General features: G+C 46.0%; 2 protein-coding genes across 2 annotated transcripts in view; both read right to left on the bottom strand.

Annotated features, from left to right (window-relative positions):
* LOC135385788 (galactosylceramide sulfotransferase-like) overlaps positions 1–21,535 on the bottom strand; it is a 435,824-nt gene that overhangs the window by 298,946 nt on the left and 115,343 nt on the right. The window lies entirely within an intron of this gene.
* LOC135385789 (prefoldin subunit 2-like) lies at positions 12,454–17,082 on the bottom strand. The gene is made up of 3 exons (XM_064615306.1): positions 16,887–17,082; positions 15,280–15,403; positions 12,454–12,869 (listed from the first exon to the last, which is right to left on the bottom strand). The coding sequence occupies exons 1-3, from the start codon at positions 17,042–17,044 to the stop codon at positions 12,699–12,701; spliced, it is 453 nt and encodes a 150-aa protein (XP_064471376.1). The 5' UTR covers positions 17,045–17,082; the 3' UTR covers positions 12,454–12,698.

Here is a 21,535-nt window from a genome sequence, read left to right as displayed (position 1 = left end):
GATATTTTGAAACGTGCGACACGCGAACTTTTGTCTTAGAGATAACTCTACTTGTTGCATACAGAAAAATAAAAATCAAGCTGAAGCAGCTCAGATACCTGGGAGTGTGAAGAAAAACAATGTACAAGTTTCCGGCGATGCAGAATAAAAAATAACAAAGACGGTTAAGAGCATCAACTATTTACTATATACATTAAAAAACAAGACGTTCGTGCAGTAGGCTGCACTTCAGGTTTGAGGACCTAACAGGTTCCAGGACGCTTGACGTGTGGAAGCACTGAATGAATTAAAAGATTATATCAGCACGTATGTCCTTGAGGCAGGTCGTCAGTGCACAAAGCGCAGTTTGCTGATGCTGCCTTGGCCAGCTCCCCAGTACCTTGTCAACACTAAATGGTCGGTTGTCAAGTTTCGCGAGGGCGTTCTTCAGTGTTCGCCGAGTAGAGTCGATGCGTCGGCAGATGACCAGCACGTGCTCCGTGTTCTCCACAGTTCCGCAAGTTGAACAGTTCGGCGATCCAACGACACCTATCTTATGAAGGAATGCTGCTGCGAACGGGACGTTGAGTCGCAGGCGATGGATGACGGACTCTAACGGCCGTGGCATTTTCGATGGGAGGCAGTAGGCGCAGTTGGGGTCGATTCGCGCGAGGAACGAGTGATTCATGACCTGGAAGTCATCGAAGGAAGTTTCGAAGGTTTATAGCGATCTCATGTGTAATGGACTAATAGTTAATGACATACTGCATACACACCAGCGGCATGGCCGAGCGCGTTAAGGCGTAAGTCCTGCTCGTTGGTGGTAGTCAAGGTCGTGCTGAAGAGAGGGAGGTGGTCGGTTCGAATCCTACCACTGGCTGCGCTGTCCGAGGTTTTCCCTGAGTTTTCCGAAGACTTTTGCAGACGAATGTCGGCACAGTTCCCCCTGAAGTCGGCCCAGGACGCATACCAACCCCCGTGTCCCCTACTTCTTCCTGCTGTCCTCTCTCCATCTGTCCACATCTATACGCCGCTCATAGCCACAGTTGCTTCGCGGCGCTAACACGGAATAAAAAAACGTACCGCATACAGTGAGTTTTCCACGGCAATCAATATAACGTTCAATGCTTTGAGAGCTTCGAGATCCAGCCTCAGCGTCAGGTACTTTCCCTCCGTTTTAACTTTTTCAAAAACGCAAGTTCGCTATTGCTAATGCGGTTAACTGGCTTCGACACCGGCTGCGCTGCCTGTCTATATGTTTTTCCTGGGTTTTCCTCGGGGCGCTCGTAGAGAAACGGCGGCACATCCCGTATGAAGTCGGCCCAGGAGGCAGGATCCCGCCGACGAGCATGCGGCCACATTAGGCAGGTTAATAGCTAGGTAATAACTAGGGTTTCTGTTTTCTGACGATTATATTTTCCTTTTGTCTAGTGTTCCTCAAGCTCAAGGTATTTTCTTCGTTCACAAATGGAAAACCAGCTAGCTTGCCTTCTCCTCCTTGCTACAATATTTTCCGAGGTATTACGATGTGGGGCGAAGATAGGTGAAAAAGAGAAGCTCTCTTGCTGCCTTATGATGTTATAAGCCAATTCAAACTCGTTCTACTGTGGTTTGGTTTTACGCTAATTTTGCCGCCTCCTGTATGTTCATTTTCCTTCTCTCTTCTGTCGTCCTAAAGCGGCTTCTCCCTGCCTTTTGACGCCCTCAAGCTGGCTCAGGGGGGAGGGGAATTGTCCCCCCCCCGCCCCACTCCCCCCGTAGACGCCGGCACTGATGCTAATATGTTCCATCCATCAAATTATAAGTAATCACTACTCCCCTCTGTAGTGCTTTGCCTTGAGGGTATTAATAAATAAAGAAATGTGCATTCAGAAATATGCATATCATGTTTCGATTATCCGGACACCTCGGGAGTCGTCCCTGATTCGTCTGGATGACGAATTTCGGATAACCGAACCAAGCAAACTTCTGGGGAAACCCGAAAATTTTGAGACCTCTTTATTGTTCCAGAGAAGGAAACAAGGAAAAGATTGTTACTTCAAAAATTCATGTGAAGTGAGCTGCTTGAAATTAGCAGGCACGCGTGTGACATAATTTTGGTCACAGCCACGGCACCCGCTGCGTCACTCTACTGTTCAAAGAAGGGTAATGTCTCATAAAATTGGTCCTACGCATACGCTTCATGCAAATGTCTTTGGCACAGGCAAAAAGACAGGAGATGCTTTCGGACGGCATGGACATTGACGTTCACATGTGCATTTCTTGCGCCAGGTGGATACGGGGCATCTCTTCCGCTTATCGTCTACCATCTCCACCGTGTGCCCGCGCACGCCAACAGGGAGTAACCTCTGAAGAAAGGGGAGTCAAACAGTACAGAATGCCTCGGTGAGATGTGACCCATTTCCGGAACAATGTGAACACAGCACATGCCAGGGACAGAGGATGTTGACACTTTTCCAGATAAGCGAATCGCAATGACATAGGACCTGGAAGATTGATCTCCGTAATTGCTGTCCGGATACGGATAACGAATTCTGGATAACCGAGACAAAATCCAATGGCAGCAGGTTCGTGCCCGGTAATGTAGTCCGAAAAACGAGTTTTCTGAATATCTGAACTCCGAATAAGCGAGACATGACTTATTAGTATTCTCTCGTTCGCATCTCGTCAGTCATCAGATTGATTGAATGGCGAAATACATGTAAACAATGAGAATGATTCATGCAGAAAGTTTCCAGCGGGGGCTCACAAGCTTCTCGGGATACTAAAATAATCCGATCCACTCCACTCCGGACGACATCGCAACACCGTCAGCGCGCAGCTAACTGTTGGCCTAGAGACGTGTATTGGCTGTTTGTGTATTAGACTACCTTGTACACGGCTCTGTGTTGGCCAGTCCCAAGTTGGTGCCTGACTCTGTGCCGATTATGAGTGATACAGATAAAATGGTGAGAGAGTCGTTTTACAGCCTGGTCTCGGGTTTGAGTCTCCTCCTGGTTTCAGTCTCGGGTTTTCGTCATGGATTATGAGTGGTCGGGGAAGACCACATACGACTTCTGTGTTTTCCTACTTCAAGTATGACATAGAGAGTGCCGTTTGTTACCGGTAACGATGACGTTAAATACACGAATTCTGCAGGAAATGAAAATAGAAACGGATACGAAAATGTTTTCGTTACATTTACAAGAAAGGGAAACTGAAACTAAGATCCGCTGAAGAAACGGCAGCCGCTACCGGAAATCGTCTGAAAACGGCAGTGGAAACGGAAACGAAAAATTGAATTTCTTAGGTACCGGAAACACAAGCGGGAAGCATTATTATTTTCGGTAACCAACCCTGGCGATAACGACACGACCATCGCCAACGTAAAGCGTGCTTCTCCTAGCGTAGTGATGCATTAGGTGAAGCCCACCTGCAGAATTCCCGCGTCGCGGACACGCACTAGGCACCTGCTGACGTGCTTTTGAAGCTAACAAGTCGGACCCTCTATAGTATTCTCTTATAAATATCAACGTGTCAACAGAACGGAACGGAACCGTTAACATATACACATTGCGCACTCTAAAGGTCAACGGAAGCGAAACTTGTCAATTGCAAGAAAGGGTCCGGACAAGGTGTAAATCTTACGTTGAATTATGGTGCCACCAGTATATTGTTAGTACGGTGTACGGATTGGCATATTTTTAACAATTACGAGCCCGCTAGGCTGCCCGTCCGACACGATCGCCCACGGAGCGCGCCCGCTGTCGCAAAGCATTGCGAGACAATCTGAGGTCGTCAGATGTTCCTGTATCTCCATGTGCGGCTTGCTAGCTGAACGGGATAAACATTGCGAATTCCGAACGACGCCTCAAAATGTTTGATTCAAGGATCTCGTGGCAGCCTGAAGGCGATATCTCCGATGAGAGATGAGTTCGTTCGTACCTATGTTTCTTTTTTCCTCTTTTTTTTTTCTTTTCTCCCCGCAGCGGGAATGAGACGTACGCCGAAACGCCAAGTGCACGGAGGTGAACATTTGTGCCTTCCGTTTCCGTGAAAATACAGAAGGGACCGCTGCTTCTTTCAGACTGATGTACTTCGTTGACAAGCCAAGGCTATAATGAGCACCTCCGGATTTGTTTTGAACCATTCGTCAACAAAATGTGCCGCACACTACTTGTCCTGTTTCGCCTGTCCCCAAGTCGGCATAGACAGATTCGCGGCGAGAATTCGTTTCCGGTCTTTCGGAAACAACTGAAATATGACAGTCATCGAAAAAGTCAGACATCGTTGGAATTTGAACTGCGCATTTCTCGATTACCAGTCGTGCGCCAATGACCAACTTTTTGACCAACCACACCAACAATGACCAACCCGCTACTTTTTCTCATATACATTAATGATTTACCTGGGTGCGACAGGTCTTCCATTCGGCTTTATGCCGACGACTGTGTAATCTATCGAGCCATAACTAACCCCTCTGACCTTCATATTCTGCAGTCAGATCTAGACTCCGTTCTTGACTGGTGCTCAGCTTGGTCCATGGAAATGAATATTAAGAAATGTAAATGTTTAAGAATCTCGCGCTCACGTAGTCAGCCACCCACGTTTTCATATAAAATTAACGATGTCCCTCTCGATCAAGTAAAAAATATAAGTATCTCGGTGTTCATGTCTCATCAGACCTCTCTTGGAAGTCCCATATCACGCATATTTGTAATTCAGCTAACTCTTCTCTTGGCTTCATCAGACGCTCATTCTACATGGCCCCGTCCAAGGTTAAGCTACAGCTATATAGGTCTCTCGTGCGACCAAAATTAGAGTACGCATCATCGGTATGGGATCCTGGAACAGATAACCTCATCAAAATGTTAGAATCGATACGAAACCGAGCCAGCCGTTTTATACTCTCAAACTACCATCGTACATCAAGTGTTTAGTATCATGAAAAGCCTTCTGGGTCTACCCTTGTTAGCGTCTCGTCGCAAGAATACTCGTTTGTCACTTTTCCATAAGGTATTCTATCATAACGATCCCATTCTCTCCTCATACATTTCATCTGCCACTTACACTTCGCACCGCATTGACCATTTCCGTAAAGTACGCATTCCGCATGCATATACTAGTGCCTTCTCTAACTCCTTCTTTGTTCGCACCGCGTTGGAATGGAACGGGTTGCCTCGTGCTGTTGCTTCCATCCAGGACTCGCCCACCTTCAGGGACACCTTATCTGATTTACTTTGATGACTAACCTTTTTGTGCTATTTTATGTGTCACTATCTCTACAGAGACTGAGACTTGTTCTATGTTGTCCTTTTTTATTTTGTTTCGATTTGTTTCCCAATGTTGTACTGCCCCTCCCCTCTTCAATGCCTCATGGCCCTGAGGGTATGGAAATAAATAAATAAATAAATAAATAAATAAATAAACTCAACCACGGAAATAACGACAGTCTAGCAGAGCGTGTTGGTTCTGAAACATATTCTGGCCGAACGCAAAGTGAGACAGCCAACAATGTGAGCAGCAAGACTCTCACCCCTAGAGAGAATGAGGTCCCATTCCTTCAGAAGGATTTGGGGGCCAGCCTCGGTAGGGTTGTGTTTGTAATAAACGTCAGTTAATGTTTGACGCTGCGTTTGTACTGTCTGTCCCTGTGTCGTTCGTCCAAAAAACACTCTGTCCTCGCGTTGCCCAAAGGAAGTCGGCAAGACGCTGTAGCACAGTCACAAAATACTTCACTAGCATGTACAATTTACAAGCAAAACCTTACAAAAAATATCAGCAGGTGGAGGTCCATGTTACAAGGACACCACTACTAGCTAAGCATTATAAGATATGTATCGAATTACGTTCCCTTTTCCCCGTGTGCCAGCGTAACAATACGACAAAAACCAAAGAACTCTGGTGTCACTGTATGGTTGTGCGTTTGGCGCTATATGTGTACCATTGTCTCCGAGGTTTTTCGACATGATTCCTTACCGGCTCGTCTGCTTTTTGACTAGGTACCTTTGACTCTAACCCCCAGTGTGTTTTCTTTCTTCTTTTTTTAGTGCGCCTTTTCTTCAACCCATGTGTAAGAGACGGAACAGCTCAAAAACAGCCATTCAATAGAGTTTAATGAGCTACTGTAGAAGACAATTTCCGACGGTCATACGCGTGGTTTCGTCTAGATAACTTTTGCGTAAGGAAAGTGAAACATGTCGCAACTCTTCACTACACAGTTTTTCGATATCTGCAGCCTCAAGTTCAGAGTCGCGTGAAAACTTCAAGTTTTGCAAGTGGAAATTGGCTAACGCGAATCGCACATGTAATGTTGAAACATACGCTGCCCGGCCACAGACTTTTCCTGCGATGCATATACAAGCTTCGATATGCGTACTTGTACGTTTTCTACGTCGATACGACAGCGAGCTCAGTACAACACCCAGCTGTTCCGGTGGGAGCAGGATTAAAGGGGCATGGACTCAACAGTTCACGCACTTTTTCATCATGCGAATAGAGGAAAGTTGTAGCGGAGCCATTGAGTTTCTCCCTGCAAAGGTTCACTAGCGCCATCTTCTAGCTTCAAAACGCCTCTGAATCTCCCAGCGCCATGTTTAAACTTACAGACGGAGACTTGAGCAGGATCTTCAACCGGGAAACCCCGGTTCAAACTCCGTTGGTGGGATGTGTGACATCCTCATGCAAATATTGTTTCCCATATATGTGCCCCATGCACATATTATTTCAGAATATTCTCCCAGAATATTCTTTCTCGATGCATTTTCGGCCTGTCCTGTGCGGATGTCTTGCCCCAACAGTTTGTCATCTAAGGCAATGTATATGCAGCATGCTGTCCTGGACTGGACCACCCCTCGCCCTCAGAAAGCTTCTGGACCCGCCCCTGACCACACGCGCGCAATTTCTAGGATTCCAAATGGTACTGTATGCCGCCATATGGGAATATGCGAACTGTTGAGCGGTAACAATGAACGGAAGCGACTGCTTGTAAGACTGAATAGCTCTTTACTAACAAGAACAGTGTGCGTGCGACACAGACTTGTACGTCCCTTGTTTTTTGTACAAAACCGGTATTTTGGTATTCTACTCAATACTTTTTGCGACAAGTATTTTTTAAAGTATTTAAAATTCTTTTTTTTTTTTGCATTTGCTACTCAGTACTCAAAATAACTTCCTTCCTCGTCAAGCTCTATCCGGCACACTTACTCACTGTGTCCAGATTTTCAGCTCACTGGAACTTCTCCCCCTTTTTTGGGGGGGGGGGGGAGGAGGGAATTCGCGAATCTGTCATTTATCCACCTGTACAACAGGCTGGTCCCACGCTTGGCCTTGCTTGTCAATAGCGCGACACCTTCGTCAAAAAAACTGTTCCTATTCATATTGCCAGGTGAATCCCCAGAGGATTAGGTAAAAGAAAATCCCGACATGTATTTCCTTGGCCACCAAAGCATTCAACACGCGCAGGAAGTTGAAATACCCGAGCTGACATACAGGAGGGATTACGAAGTTTTGGGTCAGAACATATCAGACATAACAGACTTCGTGTTGTGTCTGTCCCTTCGTGTTCCCTAGTCTCGGGGTTTTACATATCACCAAATCACCATCATCAGTCTCGGGTATGCATATCACCAAAGTTTACTTGAGTTCACCAAAGTTCACCAAACATTACTTGACATCAAGACCTTGCAATTAAAAAATATGCTTAAGTATGGCAGATGAAGTTTATTCCTTTCATTTGTACGGCCACGTTCAGAATACGCGTTTCACTTTCTTTTAATACTAAAGTACTTTAAACAGTATCTTAAATACTTCTTAGAGTACTTAGTACTCTACTCAAATTTGTTTTGAGTATTTCGTAATCTATTTTAAATACTTTTTACGTGGAGTATTTAGTATCTTATTTTAAGTACTTTTGCGCAGTATTTTGTACATGCCTGGCGTGTGTAAGCGCGCGAGTGCGGGTGCAGAGGCACCCGCTTTAACTTCAGCTGTCGTTGTCGTCAGTCCAACACTCCCCCTCGACAACCACCTACTGAAGGTCCCCATCTGCAACGCAACCGAAGTGTATAGTGGCGGCCTCACGGTCGCGTGTAAGTTCACGTCAGCCCAGCCATGTTGGTTACGATACGCGTAAGCCGGCGTTTTACTTTTGTTGTCGCAAGCAATAAAGCCCCTGAGGTGCATATTCCCCTTCTGGCCCTTTTAGTTGCTGTTTTACTTTCACCAATGCCTGGTGGCCTGGGGTGGTTCATGTGCCTTCTCGTGAACAGGCACTGCTGTGTCCAGGACGCATTCTCCCTGTAGTGTTTCGATGCTGAGAGATTCCTGCGTCCTCTAGAAACCCGCCGGCCTGGAGCATACGACTACCTTGCACGTCCATCAGGACCTGTCACGTTGGCAGTTCCGCGCCGCTTGTCTCCAGCAACGACGTCGAATGCGATGCGATGGCTGTCTGATGAACAAAGATATCCTCGTGGGTGTCATTTCGGCAAATGAATCCATAGCCGTTCTTCACGTTCAACCATCTGAGGGTCCCGAGAACCCTCTTGGCGAGCAGATGTTTCACCTCCATAGATTTGCTATTGCCATGTCTTTCCCGTAGTCCACGGTGACTGGAGACTCGTGCGATGTGTTCCCCCGCAGCATCGCTGGTCACAAGCCGATAGAGATAATCTTGTAGGTAACCTCTTGCCACTACCTGCCCGCCCGTGAGTAACTGTGCAGCGGACGCTGTAGGAAGTTACAACATTTCCTAGTTGCGTTATCTTGACAAAAAGCAAACTGCTTCCCAGAGACGGGACGTACTGTCGTGGCCACTGTTAATCAAGCTCCCGTTACTGTGGCCTCACTCCGATCAGGGCTCGACTATCGGGGAACAGTGAAAACTGCATTGGACCGGTCGATTGTCATTTTGGGGATGGCCGGGTGCGGGAACGGTATCACTTGTTGACAACACGTGTGAGAAGAAATGGCTGAAGCGCAATGAAATAAGACTGACGCTTCTTTCATTGTGCCTGGGCCGTTGTTCTTACAGGTGTTGTCAATAAACGATACCATACCTGCAACCGCCCCCCCCCCCCCCACCACCACCACCACCAGAATGACTGCTGACTGGTCCAATGCTTAGTACAAAGACCGCCATCATCCACCAGGGCCATTAGACAGCGCGTGAACAGTGTTGAAATTTCAGCTTACTTCATCAGTAGGGCAAAATCAGACCACGACTTAAATACCACGTGTTTTTGTTCCATGTCTTCCGCTCCGTTCACTGGGCAAGAGAAAAAAAAATTTGTGTTTGCTTATGTTTTTTGTAGTATTTGTAAAATATCAAGGTTTCTGGAAAGTTGTTGGTGGTTGTGTGTACAACTAGTTTGCTCCTGACTGTGCATATTTATGGACAGACATTAATAACCAAATGAAGCCAAAATAAAACACGCACTTCACAACGCTACACAGAATCAGACACGTTTGCCCACCTTCTACTGTAACTTTTTCTTTGTGTGTCAAATGAAAGATCCTGTAATACTGCTCCACAAACTTTTCGAAAAACCTCCCGAAGGGAAGCATAATATTTCAGTGCCAAGCGCAATTACCTCAAGAGCCAAAGGGGTTGTGACACTTCGTCCCAAGTTATGCCGGGCAACTGCCGATCTAGCAATTTTCACACCTGGCCAACATGTACAAAAGCCGCTCCAGAATATGTAAAGGCTTGTTCGTAGCCCCAAGCAAACTTTCTATAGCGTCAATTCTGGAAGATTATCAATCCTAAAACAAAGAAATGTGTGCAGCTCGTAGATGACCAATTCTGAAAATGACTGTGCCACGACATTCAACCACTTCTTTTCCTGTGTCTTTTCCTCTCGCAATCATTCCAGTGGTATGGCTGTGGTAGCGTTTATAAGAACTGTTGTTTTTAGTCAACTTTCCATAGCTGCTAGTGAGCGTATATGCAGTGTCGTTATTTCTCAGACCCTCTCCCTGCTGCGCTCGTTTCATCGTCAACTTCTACTGACTAGCCCAAACCAATGTTTCGTCATGTTTGACAAACAGACATTTCAGTTTTAAGAGCTATATCGGTCACAGCATTTTCAACTCTTCATTAGAAAGGTTGTCTGCAAACCTCGGCGATTCTGGTTTCAAATTCAAAAGTTTGTCGAACCTCACGAACCAGCGGGTTTCGGCAGCGAACTAATGAGGTGACATTTAACGTGGCTCGAAGTCCTGCCTCGTCTGTCAAGCTGTCCACCAAGAGTCACCACGCAAAATATTTTCACTCTGCGGTGCGTTATAGCTGTGCAATCGAATTTACAAAAAACAAGCAGAGAAAGCAGTCACAGACGGTCAACACGATGCTCTCGTGACGTAGTGAAGGCTCTGTGCCTTGTTTCCCCGTTTTTTCATCACAGTTCATGCGCTGCTTATACATGCTTTACCTGTGCCGCTGTACGTCACTGGTCACGTGAGGGGAGTACCATATGTCACGACGTCCTCTCGTTCTGCGATGCGCTCTTTTCACAAGGAAAAGGATTTTTCGAAGGTGTGCGGAACAGAGCCCTCGCGTTTGCTCTGTAGGTCACCTACGCTCATCGCAGGAACTCATTTTATTCGTTGGAGAACACTCTGCACCGAAAAAAGGAAATAAATTTGGGGGTCACCTCAGTGCTCCATTAAGGTTCGCTAAATCACTCATCGTGAGTACCCAAACTCATTTGGCTCGGACATCACTGCAGGCATCTCTGCCAATGAGGCAGTGCAAGAGAGCTCATGCACTCACATGTACCAATGAGAATCACCATAGCTCTCCAGACCCCCCCTACACCTACACCAAACGTCTTGTAATATCCCCCTAACTTTTTACCGGCGTGCCCCCTACAAAGGGGGCCCTCGCTATTTCAGCTTTAGACACACATCAGTAACGTTAAAGGGACGGTCTCGTACAGCCGGGGCGATTCTGAAACTTAGCCAAAACTAGTTTCACGAGTACTGTACATATACAACCGTCAAAGTTCCATTCGGAATAACCAAGTCGTTTTCGAGGAATTTGTCCAAACGTGCCGTAAGAGCACACGACGAAAGCTGCGCTTCTCTCATGCATACGTCACGTATGACGTCGGCCTGCGGGTGCGTCGTCGTTGTCATGGTAATTGTAACTTGCAGAAGCACCTTGGGTTGAGTAATCCCCTTTGCTCTCGAAATGGGGACACTCAGGCATAGACCTCAGCGAGCAGAGAATGTAGTCCCAGCATTGACTGTGGGGTCTCCCATAATGTGGCGCACAATCGGATACGTGGAAGCTAAGTCACGTGTTTTCTTTCCGCGAGTATTTAATGCGGCTTTTAAATAAACACGTACTCCTTCTCCATGTACGTCGTCAGTGACACTTCATTTCGAAGCATGATCAGCGTACAACGGGGAGTGTAATGGAAGCGCGCATAATATATTTTTGGTCGGAGCTGTAATGCGACCCCGCGCGCCGATGGCCAGCGACTTCAGATTTGTGATTGTGGATGGGGTTGTTCTGCGACTTTTAACTTGTATTTAAGGATTAACATAGTTGTTCTGAACCACCATGCTTGCCACTACCTAGAGTGCACGTTTTTCATCTGAGAACCGAAAGAAAATGTGCGAGAGTTGCCGCGGTGCCCAGTAACTTCTGAAAGTCGTCTGCTCACGCCGATGCACTGCGCGCGCGCGAAAGCAGACGATTTCTGTATCCTATCACGAACTTACCCGCAGGGCGACGTAGCCGTTCTTATTGTTGCCAACACAGATCGCGGCATGCTCTGCAATCTTTAGCAATTTAATTCGGTTATTTAATAACTGTGGCGTGTTTTGTCGGGTAAATTAGCAGTATTTCATTTTCAACAAAGGGCAATTGAATGGTACACTTTATGAAAGGGGCAGGGGGTACGAGACCGTCCCTTTAAGCTGTTGTGACATAACTGTAATAATGATGACCCCCACTCCAATTTTTTGCAACACCCCCTGTGCTTGGGATTCTGGATAAACGACTGGCTCTCGCACCTCTAACATCAGATCTTGAGGTGTATGTGCGTCCTAGGGTTTGTATATCGCCGTTTTTTTTTAAAGGAGCGCTGAGGTGACCCCCCAATTTTTTTTCTTCTGATTAACGTCACGCAAGCTGCGAAGAAAAAACAAAAAAACAAGGCCCAAAGCATCCAATAAGTCACGCAAGAACCGAGTCGGTCGTATACAGCTAAGTCTCTGCCCGTTTTTTGTAAATTCGATTGCACAGCTATAACGCGCCGTAGAGCATAAAATATTTTGCATGGTGACTCCTGGTGGACAGTTTGACAAACGAGGCAGGATTTTGAGTGACGTTAAATGTCACCTCATTGCTCCTTTAACGCTCTGGCATGCAGTACAGTGTGTACATCATGTAATGAGACACATGTATCACAGTGTCATCACAGGTGTTACGGTCTATTTAACGATACTGTTTTATGTGTATCTTATTTTATAAACAGGCAGAGGTACAAAACCAAAAGCACCCACGTTTTTACTGGGACACTGTTTTCGCCGAACATAATAAGTTAGCTAAAGGGATGAAAAGAATTTGGAAACATCCATAGCACGCACCTGCACGCAAAGTGGTGTCGGTACATTATACCAGAACAATGTCTCAGTACACTCTTTGCAAAACGTTCTTTTTTTTTTTCGTTAAGAGTTCACAGCGAAATAATGTGGTATGAAACAGAATGCCCTGAAGTTCACGAGGTTCAAACCAACACTCCAGTTGCAGGTTTAGAACCGGACTTCTCAGTTGGCTGGGGTCTCGTGGGACCGCTGGGCCCGTCCTTGATTTGGATGTTATGCTTCTCTCTGTACTCATTGAGTTCTTGTCCTTTCGCTACAATTTTTTGGTTGAGGCCTTCAACTGCCTTTGCCATCTGAAAACAAACAAATATAGCATACAAATGAAGCTCACCACATTGTGGCAGAGCCATTTGATATGACACTTTCCACAAAACCCTACAGAGAACTCGCACACCTTATACCCATATCCTGTCACTTACTCACGCGTTCAGACACAAAGCAAAGGCAGCATCTGATATGACTACTGCGTAATTAGACCCTGATGTTTTAGGGTTAAACCCGATTTTTCCCCGAATTCGCACCCCGAATTGAGGTTCACCTATCTAGGGTTAAACCCGATTTCTACCTGCAAGACTGCACCTAGGCTAGATACCTCAAGGCATCGACATACTAGTTTCTCACAAAATATGCGACTGCCCTTACTCCTGGCACTCTGGATAAACGGTACAGTGAACGTTTATTCTACAATAATGCCTAATTTCTCCCTGAACTTAGTCTGATGGTAATTTTTCTGCCCGAATTTGCATGAATTTTCGACATCAATTTATTGACCCGATTTCTACCCCCCCCCCCCCCCCCCCAATTTGGAAAAATATAAAACCCGAAAACTTCAGGGTCTATGCATAACACCTGAGGCTACAAGCACCAGTGGACAGAACGGGAAAGCTTAACTGTTCCCTTATTGTGTCCATAGAGTGTCGATCACTGGTGATCACGTTTTCTTGGGGGGGTTTAACCCCAAGTCATACCTTTGGTAGCACAGTTGTGAAAGGGGAAAGAGGGAGGAATGGCTGTTGACAGTGCAAGTTCATTGTGTTTGTCTTCCTGTTCATCTCCATCTCAATATACAGCTCATGTACCAGCCATCCCAATATACCTTGCAAAGGTAGCTGAGGGTGGAATCACGTAAGGTTTCCATAGAACCCTTCCGAAAATATTTTTTGACTACGCTACTGCCTGAACGTTTCTGTAACACTTTTTTGTTATCTACCTTAGCTGTGATTGATTTCTGGTTGCTGTAGGCTGAAGTGCTTTTGTTGTAAGTGTTTTGTTCTGGTGCTTGTGTTGTTGGAGTTCATCCACCAGCTTGCCCACATCTATGCTGTATTATCTCTAAAATGAACTCTGACCAGGGTGTCGAACCGAAACATTTTTCATTCCGGTTTTCGTTCCGGTTACATCATAAACGATCCGATACCGGTTCTGCTTCTGCTGGGAATATTCATCCCCACAAAAAAAATCAATGCTACAAAATGTAAACCCGTTTATTCCACATACATGGTATTTAATATTAATAGACAGCTGTGAAATTGGTAGCTCCTGGTTCCTGTAGGTTACTGTCTGTTCAAATGGGCTTTCTCCTTTCTTGAAGCACATGCTACAAACGGACTTGTTTGTTGTGATGTCATACGTAAAGTACTTTCTTGCTGGATTGGAGCGATCGCGTCCCATCCGAACGTCTGTCTAGCCAGCAAGCACCATCGCACGAGTAGGATGCAAATCGAGGAACACCTTCACTCACAAACGCGCTCGACGGCTCAGTTTTATTTTCTTCGTGTCCTGTCCACAAAAGAGCTGCCACTTCGCACGGGCTTGCGCTCGCGGATAAGTAAATGTATTCAACTTAGCTGCACTCCAACAAGGGACGCGTTGCGCGACATTACTGATAAAGAAGCCGTTATGCAGCCCCCTTGGGTCGCTGTTTAGTTGAGGAGAGTTTGCGGGGATCAAATTAAAACGACCACTACGGCACATTGCTAGAGAGCCACGTGTACCTCGAAGTCTGTGTGCGTGCGCGAACGATAAACCATTACAAAGGGAGCCTAAGGGTCATAGTATACCGACATACATTCCACCGTAACCGTAACCCTCGTATAGTATCCATGACATGACTTCAGAGCACACGACGTCTGTTTCATTCGCCTATCAGTTGTCCAAACCGGCGAAGTTTTTTCTTGGACCGAAAACCGTTAAATATATTTTTCGGTTTCCCTCCTGAGCGAAAAAAACGTATACGGTTTCGATTCCGTTCTGGTTCGCACCAAAATAGCGTTTTTTTTCGGTTTTCGGTTCCGGTTTTCGGTTCGCTCCGACACCCTGACTCTGACGTATGTTTTGCGCAACAGCATTACCATGAACTGTCTGTACAGGTGGGTTTTGAAAGTTTGTCTAAAGAGCAACAGACAATATCAACTTGTCTTTGTTTGACAGAGCCGAGTGTAGGCAGTGCTATCGAGGTAGCTAAGGACACTCACATGTCGCATACCCTCATCCATGAGTGATGCTTACTTATGCTCTTATGGCTATCATGTGGGCTATGTGTATAACAGTTACTGATATTGTAAGCACCACAAACACAAAAGAATGAACAAAGTAGGGGTTGCTGCTATATAAAGTGCCAGTGACAACATCAGAGAAATTTTGAACGGAAGTGCATACATATGCAGGTCCAAGGGGACATCCGGAGTGATATATGATTCTTACCTTTTCTTTGTTTGATACAACAGCCGGTAGAATTTCTTTCACGGTCCTCTCTACTAAGACATCACCAATCATCCTGTAGCACCTCCTGTCACCGTCGACCTTCTGGAGCGCATCTGCAACAAGACTGCGAACAGAAACAATTCACCAATCATTCAAGGCAAGGGAATGGATGCTATCACTGTGAACTTACAGCTCAAATTTGGCACAGAAACACCATACGCCTATAAGGTATGTGTGACGGCTTGCTATAGTGCTGCTCATCAGGACAAAGTTCTGCCAGAGAATTGTCAAGCAGATGTACATGAAAAATGTCTGCACGCTCACCACTCCGATAAATCACTAGTATGGAATATAAATCACTCGCCCAAGTGTTTTTTTCTTTTTTTCTCGTTTATTTATCGTGTGAGCTACTTTACGCTTGACAAGCACTGGACACAAGCGCTGCGTCCTGTGCTCTCTCTCCTCGTCCTGTGTTTTTGTGCACTGTATACCTATTTTACACTGCCTCAGATTCCTATCTCAGTGTAATAGATGTGTAAATGCTTGTCTTCCCAAAGGCATTCAGCACGGTTTCTTTTAACCGAGTTTACATAATTAACATTTGCGAAAAAACAAACAGAGGCAGTATATACCAATAAGTTGTTTACAACAGGACCCTCCAAGAACTATAACGTCGCTCTATTCGTTTCTACAATGGTGTGTACAACCACAGATATACACGATGTGTGCAAATAACCTCCACTGGTATTTGCACACGTACAGGTTGGGACAAAAGTTTACGGAATACGCGTGCGGCGTACTTTTTCTTCGGTGCTACACCCAAGCGGTCGGCGGAAGAGGGTGAGTTGACTGCTTCGGAGAGGTGAAAGCATGCGCTGTTAGCGACACAGAGTGGTAGTTCCAGTGTCGCTTGGGGGCTTGGGTGTGTCTGGGATGTGGAAGCTACCACTGTGTGTCACTAACAGCGCATCTTTCAACCCCTCCGAAACAGTGAACTCACCCGCTTCCGGTGGCCGCTAGGGTGTCGTACCCCAGAAAAAGTGCACCGCTCGCGCGTTCCGTAAACTTTTGCCCCAACCTGTACCTGAGAGCCAGTGGAGTTTATCTGCACACACTCTGTTCAGGGCGTAAAAATCAAGTATCCCTGCAACGGGTTATGTGCACAGACGTGGGTAGACTTTATTTGCACACACAGCGTGTATATCGCAATAGCTCGACGTAAACGAACAGTTTTAATGTCGGCGCCCAGTGAAGGCGTTACATGTTGCTATAGGATAAATAAATATTAAGGGGGGGGGGGGGGGGGCTCCTCTACAGCGCGAGACATGCCGTTAGTAGGTTGAACACGGCTATAGTGCACGTGCAGAATTGTCATTTGGAACACCAACCATGTGGTGGATGAATATGGTACTCGGCGCATCACTTTTATAGCACACCGTTTTAGGCGATCGCGTCGTTTGCAAAATTCTACCACAGTGGTATGTATGCAAATAATATTTATACATATACCACTCGTCGGTTCAGACAAGAAATTCATCCACACACAAAGTCTAGCGCCGCAACCGACAGAGCACCTGCTTCGAAGAAGGGTTGTGGAATTAACTCACGTGTGTTCGTTGAGATCCATTTCGAGCTCAATAAGTTTTGCTGTAAGTGAGCGTTGTTCCTGCCGTAGTTGATTGAACCCATCTATTATATTCTGTTCTTGGGCTTGACGTTTAATTTCTTCCTTCTTCGAAGGCTTCTTTTCGCTCTCCGCCGCCATTGTAAGAATGCTAAGACCGCGCTGTCCTGCGTGAATGCTCCGCACTTTACATTAAAACCTGTTCCCTACCAACCTTAATATTCTCATGTGTCTACTAATGAACAACAAAGAAAAAAATGCGTGTTTTTTCTAGCAATTCGTACGAAGCAGTAGTTCGTACACATTAGTGGCCGCTCACTAGTTTAGAGTATGTTCGGAAGATGGCGTGTACGCCGCCGGCGCATGAAACCAGAAATAGATGTGTCCGCCATATGTGTTCGCTAGTGTTCGCTACAGTGTTTGCCGTGGTCAGACTAGAGCACTGCACGGGCCGCAGTTTTGGTTCTAGGCCCGGTCCGAGCCCGACCTTCCTTTGATTTAACCGCCCGGCCCAAGCCCGAAGGATTCTAAGTTCCTCGGGCCAAGCCCGGCCCGATAAATTTGTAGGCAACCCGGCCCATGTATCAGGCTGTAAAATTTGAGCGTGATAACTAATAACAGAGGGGTGATACAGCTCGAATCCAACCTAGAGCGGCAATGTACGGACCCGGGCCCATAATGGTCAAACCCAAGCAAAGCCCAGGCCCGCAAAAAGAAAGGTTTACCCGGCACGGCCCACGGGCCGGGCTCGGGTTTTCGGGCAAGCCCGTGCAGTTCAGCCCGTTTAGACAATCAGCGCAACGCTGCCGCTGACAGTGAAGGAAATTCTCTGAACGTTTCTTTCTTTATCCGTGTAAAAAAATAAAAAGGGAGAAGGTTCAAAACAACCTCCAAAATATATTCCTGTGACAATGTCTTTATCTGTAAGCGAATTCAAACGTCTCATTGTCCACTTTCAGGCTTGGAGTTCGGAAAAAATGTGGGAGCAATGATCAAAGCAGTAAAGGCTACTCAACCCTCTTTCATTCCCAGAATAAAGAAATAAATTAAATACTAGGGGCTTCCGAATTATTTCGCAGCAGAATAAAAGGGGAAGGGGTGCCGCTGCAGACCGCTGTCAATATGACACACAATAGGACGCTCCAAGAACTATGACTTTTTACTTGTTAATTGCCAGTCTTCCATCAGTTGAGTTGTGCACCATTACTAAGGCTACCGCTGTTCGTGGGCGCATAAAGTAAAATTTGAGAATTTGAATTTGAGAATAACGTCGCTCTATTTGTTACTACAATGGTGTGTACAACCATGCAGGCGAAACCAGGGGCAGTACCCTTTATTGCAGTGCTGTTCCCGGGAAGAATTTTTCCTAAAATATGACATCGCTTACTTTGACATTGACGGTAAATGAGATTACTCTAAAGAGGTGCAGATCTTGATATAAATACGATGATCTCTGCATCTTGACGAATATTGAATCATGAATCTTGATGCACGCTTGACATAAATAGTGATTGTTATTTTTGGTTTGTATGTATAATATATTGCATGATGTATGCTGCTGAAACTTTGGGCGGCAGAGCCTTGTTCAAGAAGAGTGACGGAATTTGGGCTTGTTGGTATGAGACCATATTGCTGCTGAGCGCTATAAAGACGATGACATAAGAGAGGGAAACACTTTAATGAAACCTGTCGGGCATCATTAAAGTGTTGGAAGTTAGCGCATGTGTTGTGTCCCACTCTATGCCCTCGTCTTTATAGTGCTCAGCAGCAATATGGCCTTGTTCAGGTTACTTCCGATAAATTTTAGCTTTGCTGTCCCACTATGTAATGTGGTAAACCAATAAATTGAATTGAATCTCCCCAAACACACGCTGCACCGTATATGCTGCCCACTGCGACTCATGCAGCTGCCGCTGCATGGCCCGAAACTGGTCAAATACCTGCGACAAGAAAAACACCTATCTCAGCCCTTGAGCAGACTGAGAAGCAGAAGAGCAACTGTCAGAAAGCCACCACAAAGGGACGAATTTCAAGACACCGCAAGAACTACAATGTGAAAGCCCGCGAGCGCAAACTTTCCCCAGGAGATGAAATGCAGTGCTATTTCAAACTTTCAAACAGACAATAATAAATTATTTAGGCATTGGAAAGGCCCCTTTACAGGGACGGCCAGAAAGGGTACAGTGGACTATAACAACAACATAGATGAATGGATGATGATGATGATGATGAGGGACAGGGGCGGATCCAGACCCTCGGTTTGGTGGGGTGGGGGGGGGGGCTGTTTCTTTGTCGGAGCACGGAGTGGGAGAGGGGGGAGAGGGAAATCCAATGTATAAACTGACGTTTTAGGGGGGGGGGGGGATCGCCCAACCGCCCCTCCCCCCTTGGATCCGCCACTGATGTGGGATGTGGACTACGAAGTGGACGTGGGAGCCACAAAGCAAGTATTCCACGTAAATCTGTTGAAGAAGTTTGTGCGTCGTTGTGTGCACAACGAAACCGTTTCGTCAACCAATGCTGTCTCGGCAGCTTCCCGATCACAGCCCTGCGCAACATCTCGACAGATGTGAACTTGTTAAGCAGAGAGTACTCTTGCAGGACCTAATCTTCAAGAATATGATTTCTCTGTCGGGTACATTCTGTGGGAGCGATAACGTATAGGGGCCGATTGCCCCCAGTCGCATTTGATTGCATGACTGTGTAACCGCCAATTTGTCTTCACGTTTGATTTTTCGTCTTCGAATTACTTATATTATTGCTTGTATAATATCCACGTGTATGCATTCATGCGTGTGTTATTACTTTGGTTGGTTGGTTTTAACGAAAACAGAAAATGGAGGAAGAAATAAAATAAGCGTTCATAGATTCAATATGCACTGCGTCATCACGAGTCTGAGTGCTATGGTCTTAATTGATTGTGCTTTTATGGGTCGATGTTTTTTGAATTCTTACGTACTTTTACGATTTATATATATCGTGGTACTATGTTAAAGCACAACTGTTCCTGCAAATGTATGAGTTATCCTGTCTTGGTAGTTTGGTAGTGCAATTATTACGGAGCTTGATTTTGTAATTTGTGTAAATCTAGGTGTGATGGTGCGTTGCCCATCGGTCTCGAGACTGTTTTATGAACGTGTTTCTCCTGAAAACACATCCTAAGTGGGGGGGAAAATGTCACTGTCCTCAAACGAAGGGCAACACGACACACGACTATATGGCAGTTATTTTCTCAGTCGTTAATCTGTCCGTTACGGCAGCACGGGCAAGAAATTGCGCGAATGGCTCGCACTCTGTTAGCAGCCATTGGCACACGTGTTATTCCAAGAACGGTTTCCCTGCAGGGTACTGTCCGAATTTCGGGCCTTCGAGTAACTTGGCTCGCAATGAGACGTAGGAATGTCGCACACTTGCGGGGGTTCAAGACGGACGGCAGATTTATGGAGGGGTGTGTTCTAGTCTCGAAGTGGGACACAATAATCAACTGTAGTTAGTTGGTATCAGACTAGCTCACGAAGAAGTCTGACTCTTTTCTCCTGGCGTATCGGGCGCCTCGATGCAGTGCCACCAGTATTGGGCTGGTGTAGTCTTCAATCAATCTGTCAAAAAGTGTTTCCTTGCTCAAGCTCCACCTTCATCGTCAGCCACTTTAATCGGACTTTTCTTCAAGACTCTTCATTTCAACTTCGCATGTCATTTCGACGAGGGACCTCACTCATCAGCGACTGGACATTATTTTACCGCAAGTTTGTTTTGTTCTTGCTCTTTCTGTGTCACAGTTATACAATGTCCGAGACTAGTATTGTCAGGCAACCTCCTCTCTCATGTTCAACTAGTGATTGCCTATAGGTGATTTCGTTGTTGAACGGCCGTAAATGTGTGCGTGTCAAAAACGATTATGTGACCTGGTCTGCTCATTGGTCGGATGACAACACAGCTCTTCCCCAGTGTCGGCGGGGCGTTGGGAAAATCCCTGGCTCATCAAACCACGTGACACTTGTGCTGTTTGACAGGAATTTTGTGCAAGTCAGCAGATCGTAATCTCATGCAGGTGTTTGATTCACGTCAGATAAGTTAGGAATGATGTGCGTTAGGCACACCCACCGCGATGCTCTTGTCCAAACAAATATGTTCATCGATAAGGGCGAACGGCATGGCTGATAAGGTGTTGTGCGTAAGGTGTTATTGGTGTTATCTCATGTTTGCCGGAAGGCGCTGTGATCTTCCGTTGGCTTTTCCATTCTTTAGTCATCTCTTGTACAGCTCGAAGCAGAGTTAACTGGAACGCCGCTTCGACCGGCGGAGCAAGAGGGGAGCCACCCTGGCGGCCTTTAGCAGAAATAAAGGGAGAGGGCGTTTCGACATTTCCATTTCAGTCGGACTGACTTTTGTCCTGACGAAGACAGTGCCACTGTCGAAACGTCGACCCATTTTTTTCATTCAACTTTTAATTTCTGCCCATTAAAGGGACCATGAAAGGACATTTGACAAGCCCACGATCATTTTTAATTTGTTCCCCTGTACTAAAGCATTCACTCTGTGAAATATCAAGTTAAAAATGGTTCAAATACCGAAGATAATCTATATTAACCACGGCCGTGAACGGCAGCTTCTACGGCCGGCCTCCGAGGC

Source organism: Ornithodoros turicata, chromosome 2 (genome assembly GCF_037126465.1).
Source record: "Ornithodoros turicata isolate Travis chromosome 2, ASM3712646v1, whole genome shotgun sequence".
NCBI classification, from domain to species: domain Eukaryota; kingdom Metazoa; phylum Arthropoda; class Arachnida; order Ixodida; family Argasidae; genus Ornithodoros; species Ornithodoros turicata.
Note: the sequence above shows the minus strand (reverse complement) of the source record. Positions and strands in the feature narration are given on the sequence as shown.

Excerpts from the sequence above, each read along its gene's own strand:
- LOC135385789 (XM_064615306.1), bottom strand. The coding sequence starts at position 17,044 with ATGGCGGCGGAGAGCGAAAAGAAGCCTTCGAAGAAGGAAGAAATTAAA. Across the intron at positions 15,404-16,886 it reads ATGGATCTCAACGAACACAC|TCTTGTTGCAGATGCGCTCC; the intron begins GTGAGTTAATTC and ends TTCTGTTCGCAG. Across the intron at positions 12,870-15,279 it reads TTGTATCAAACAAAGAAAAG|ATGGCAAAGGCAGTTGAAGG; the intron begins GTAAGAATCATA and ends GTTTGTTTTCAG.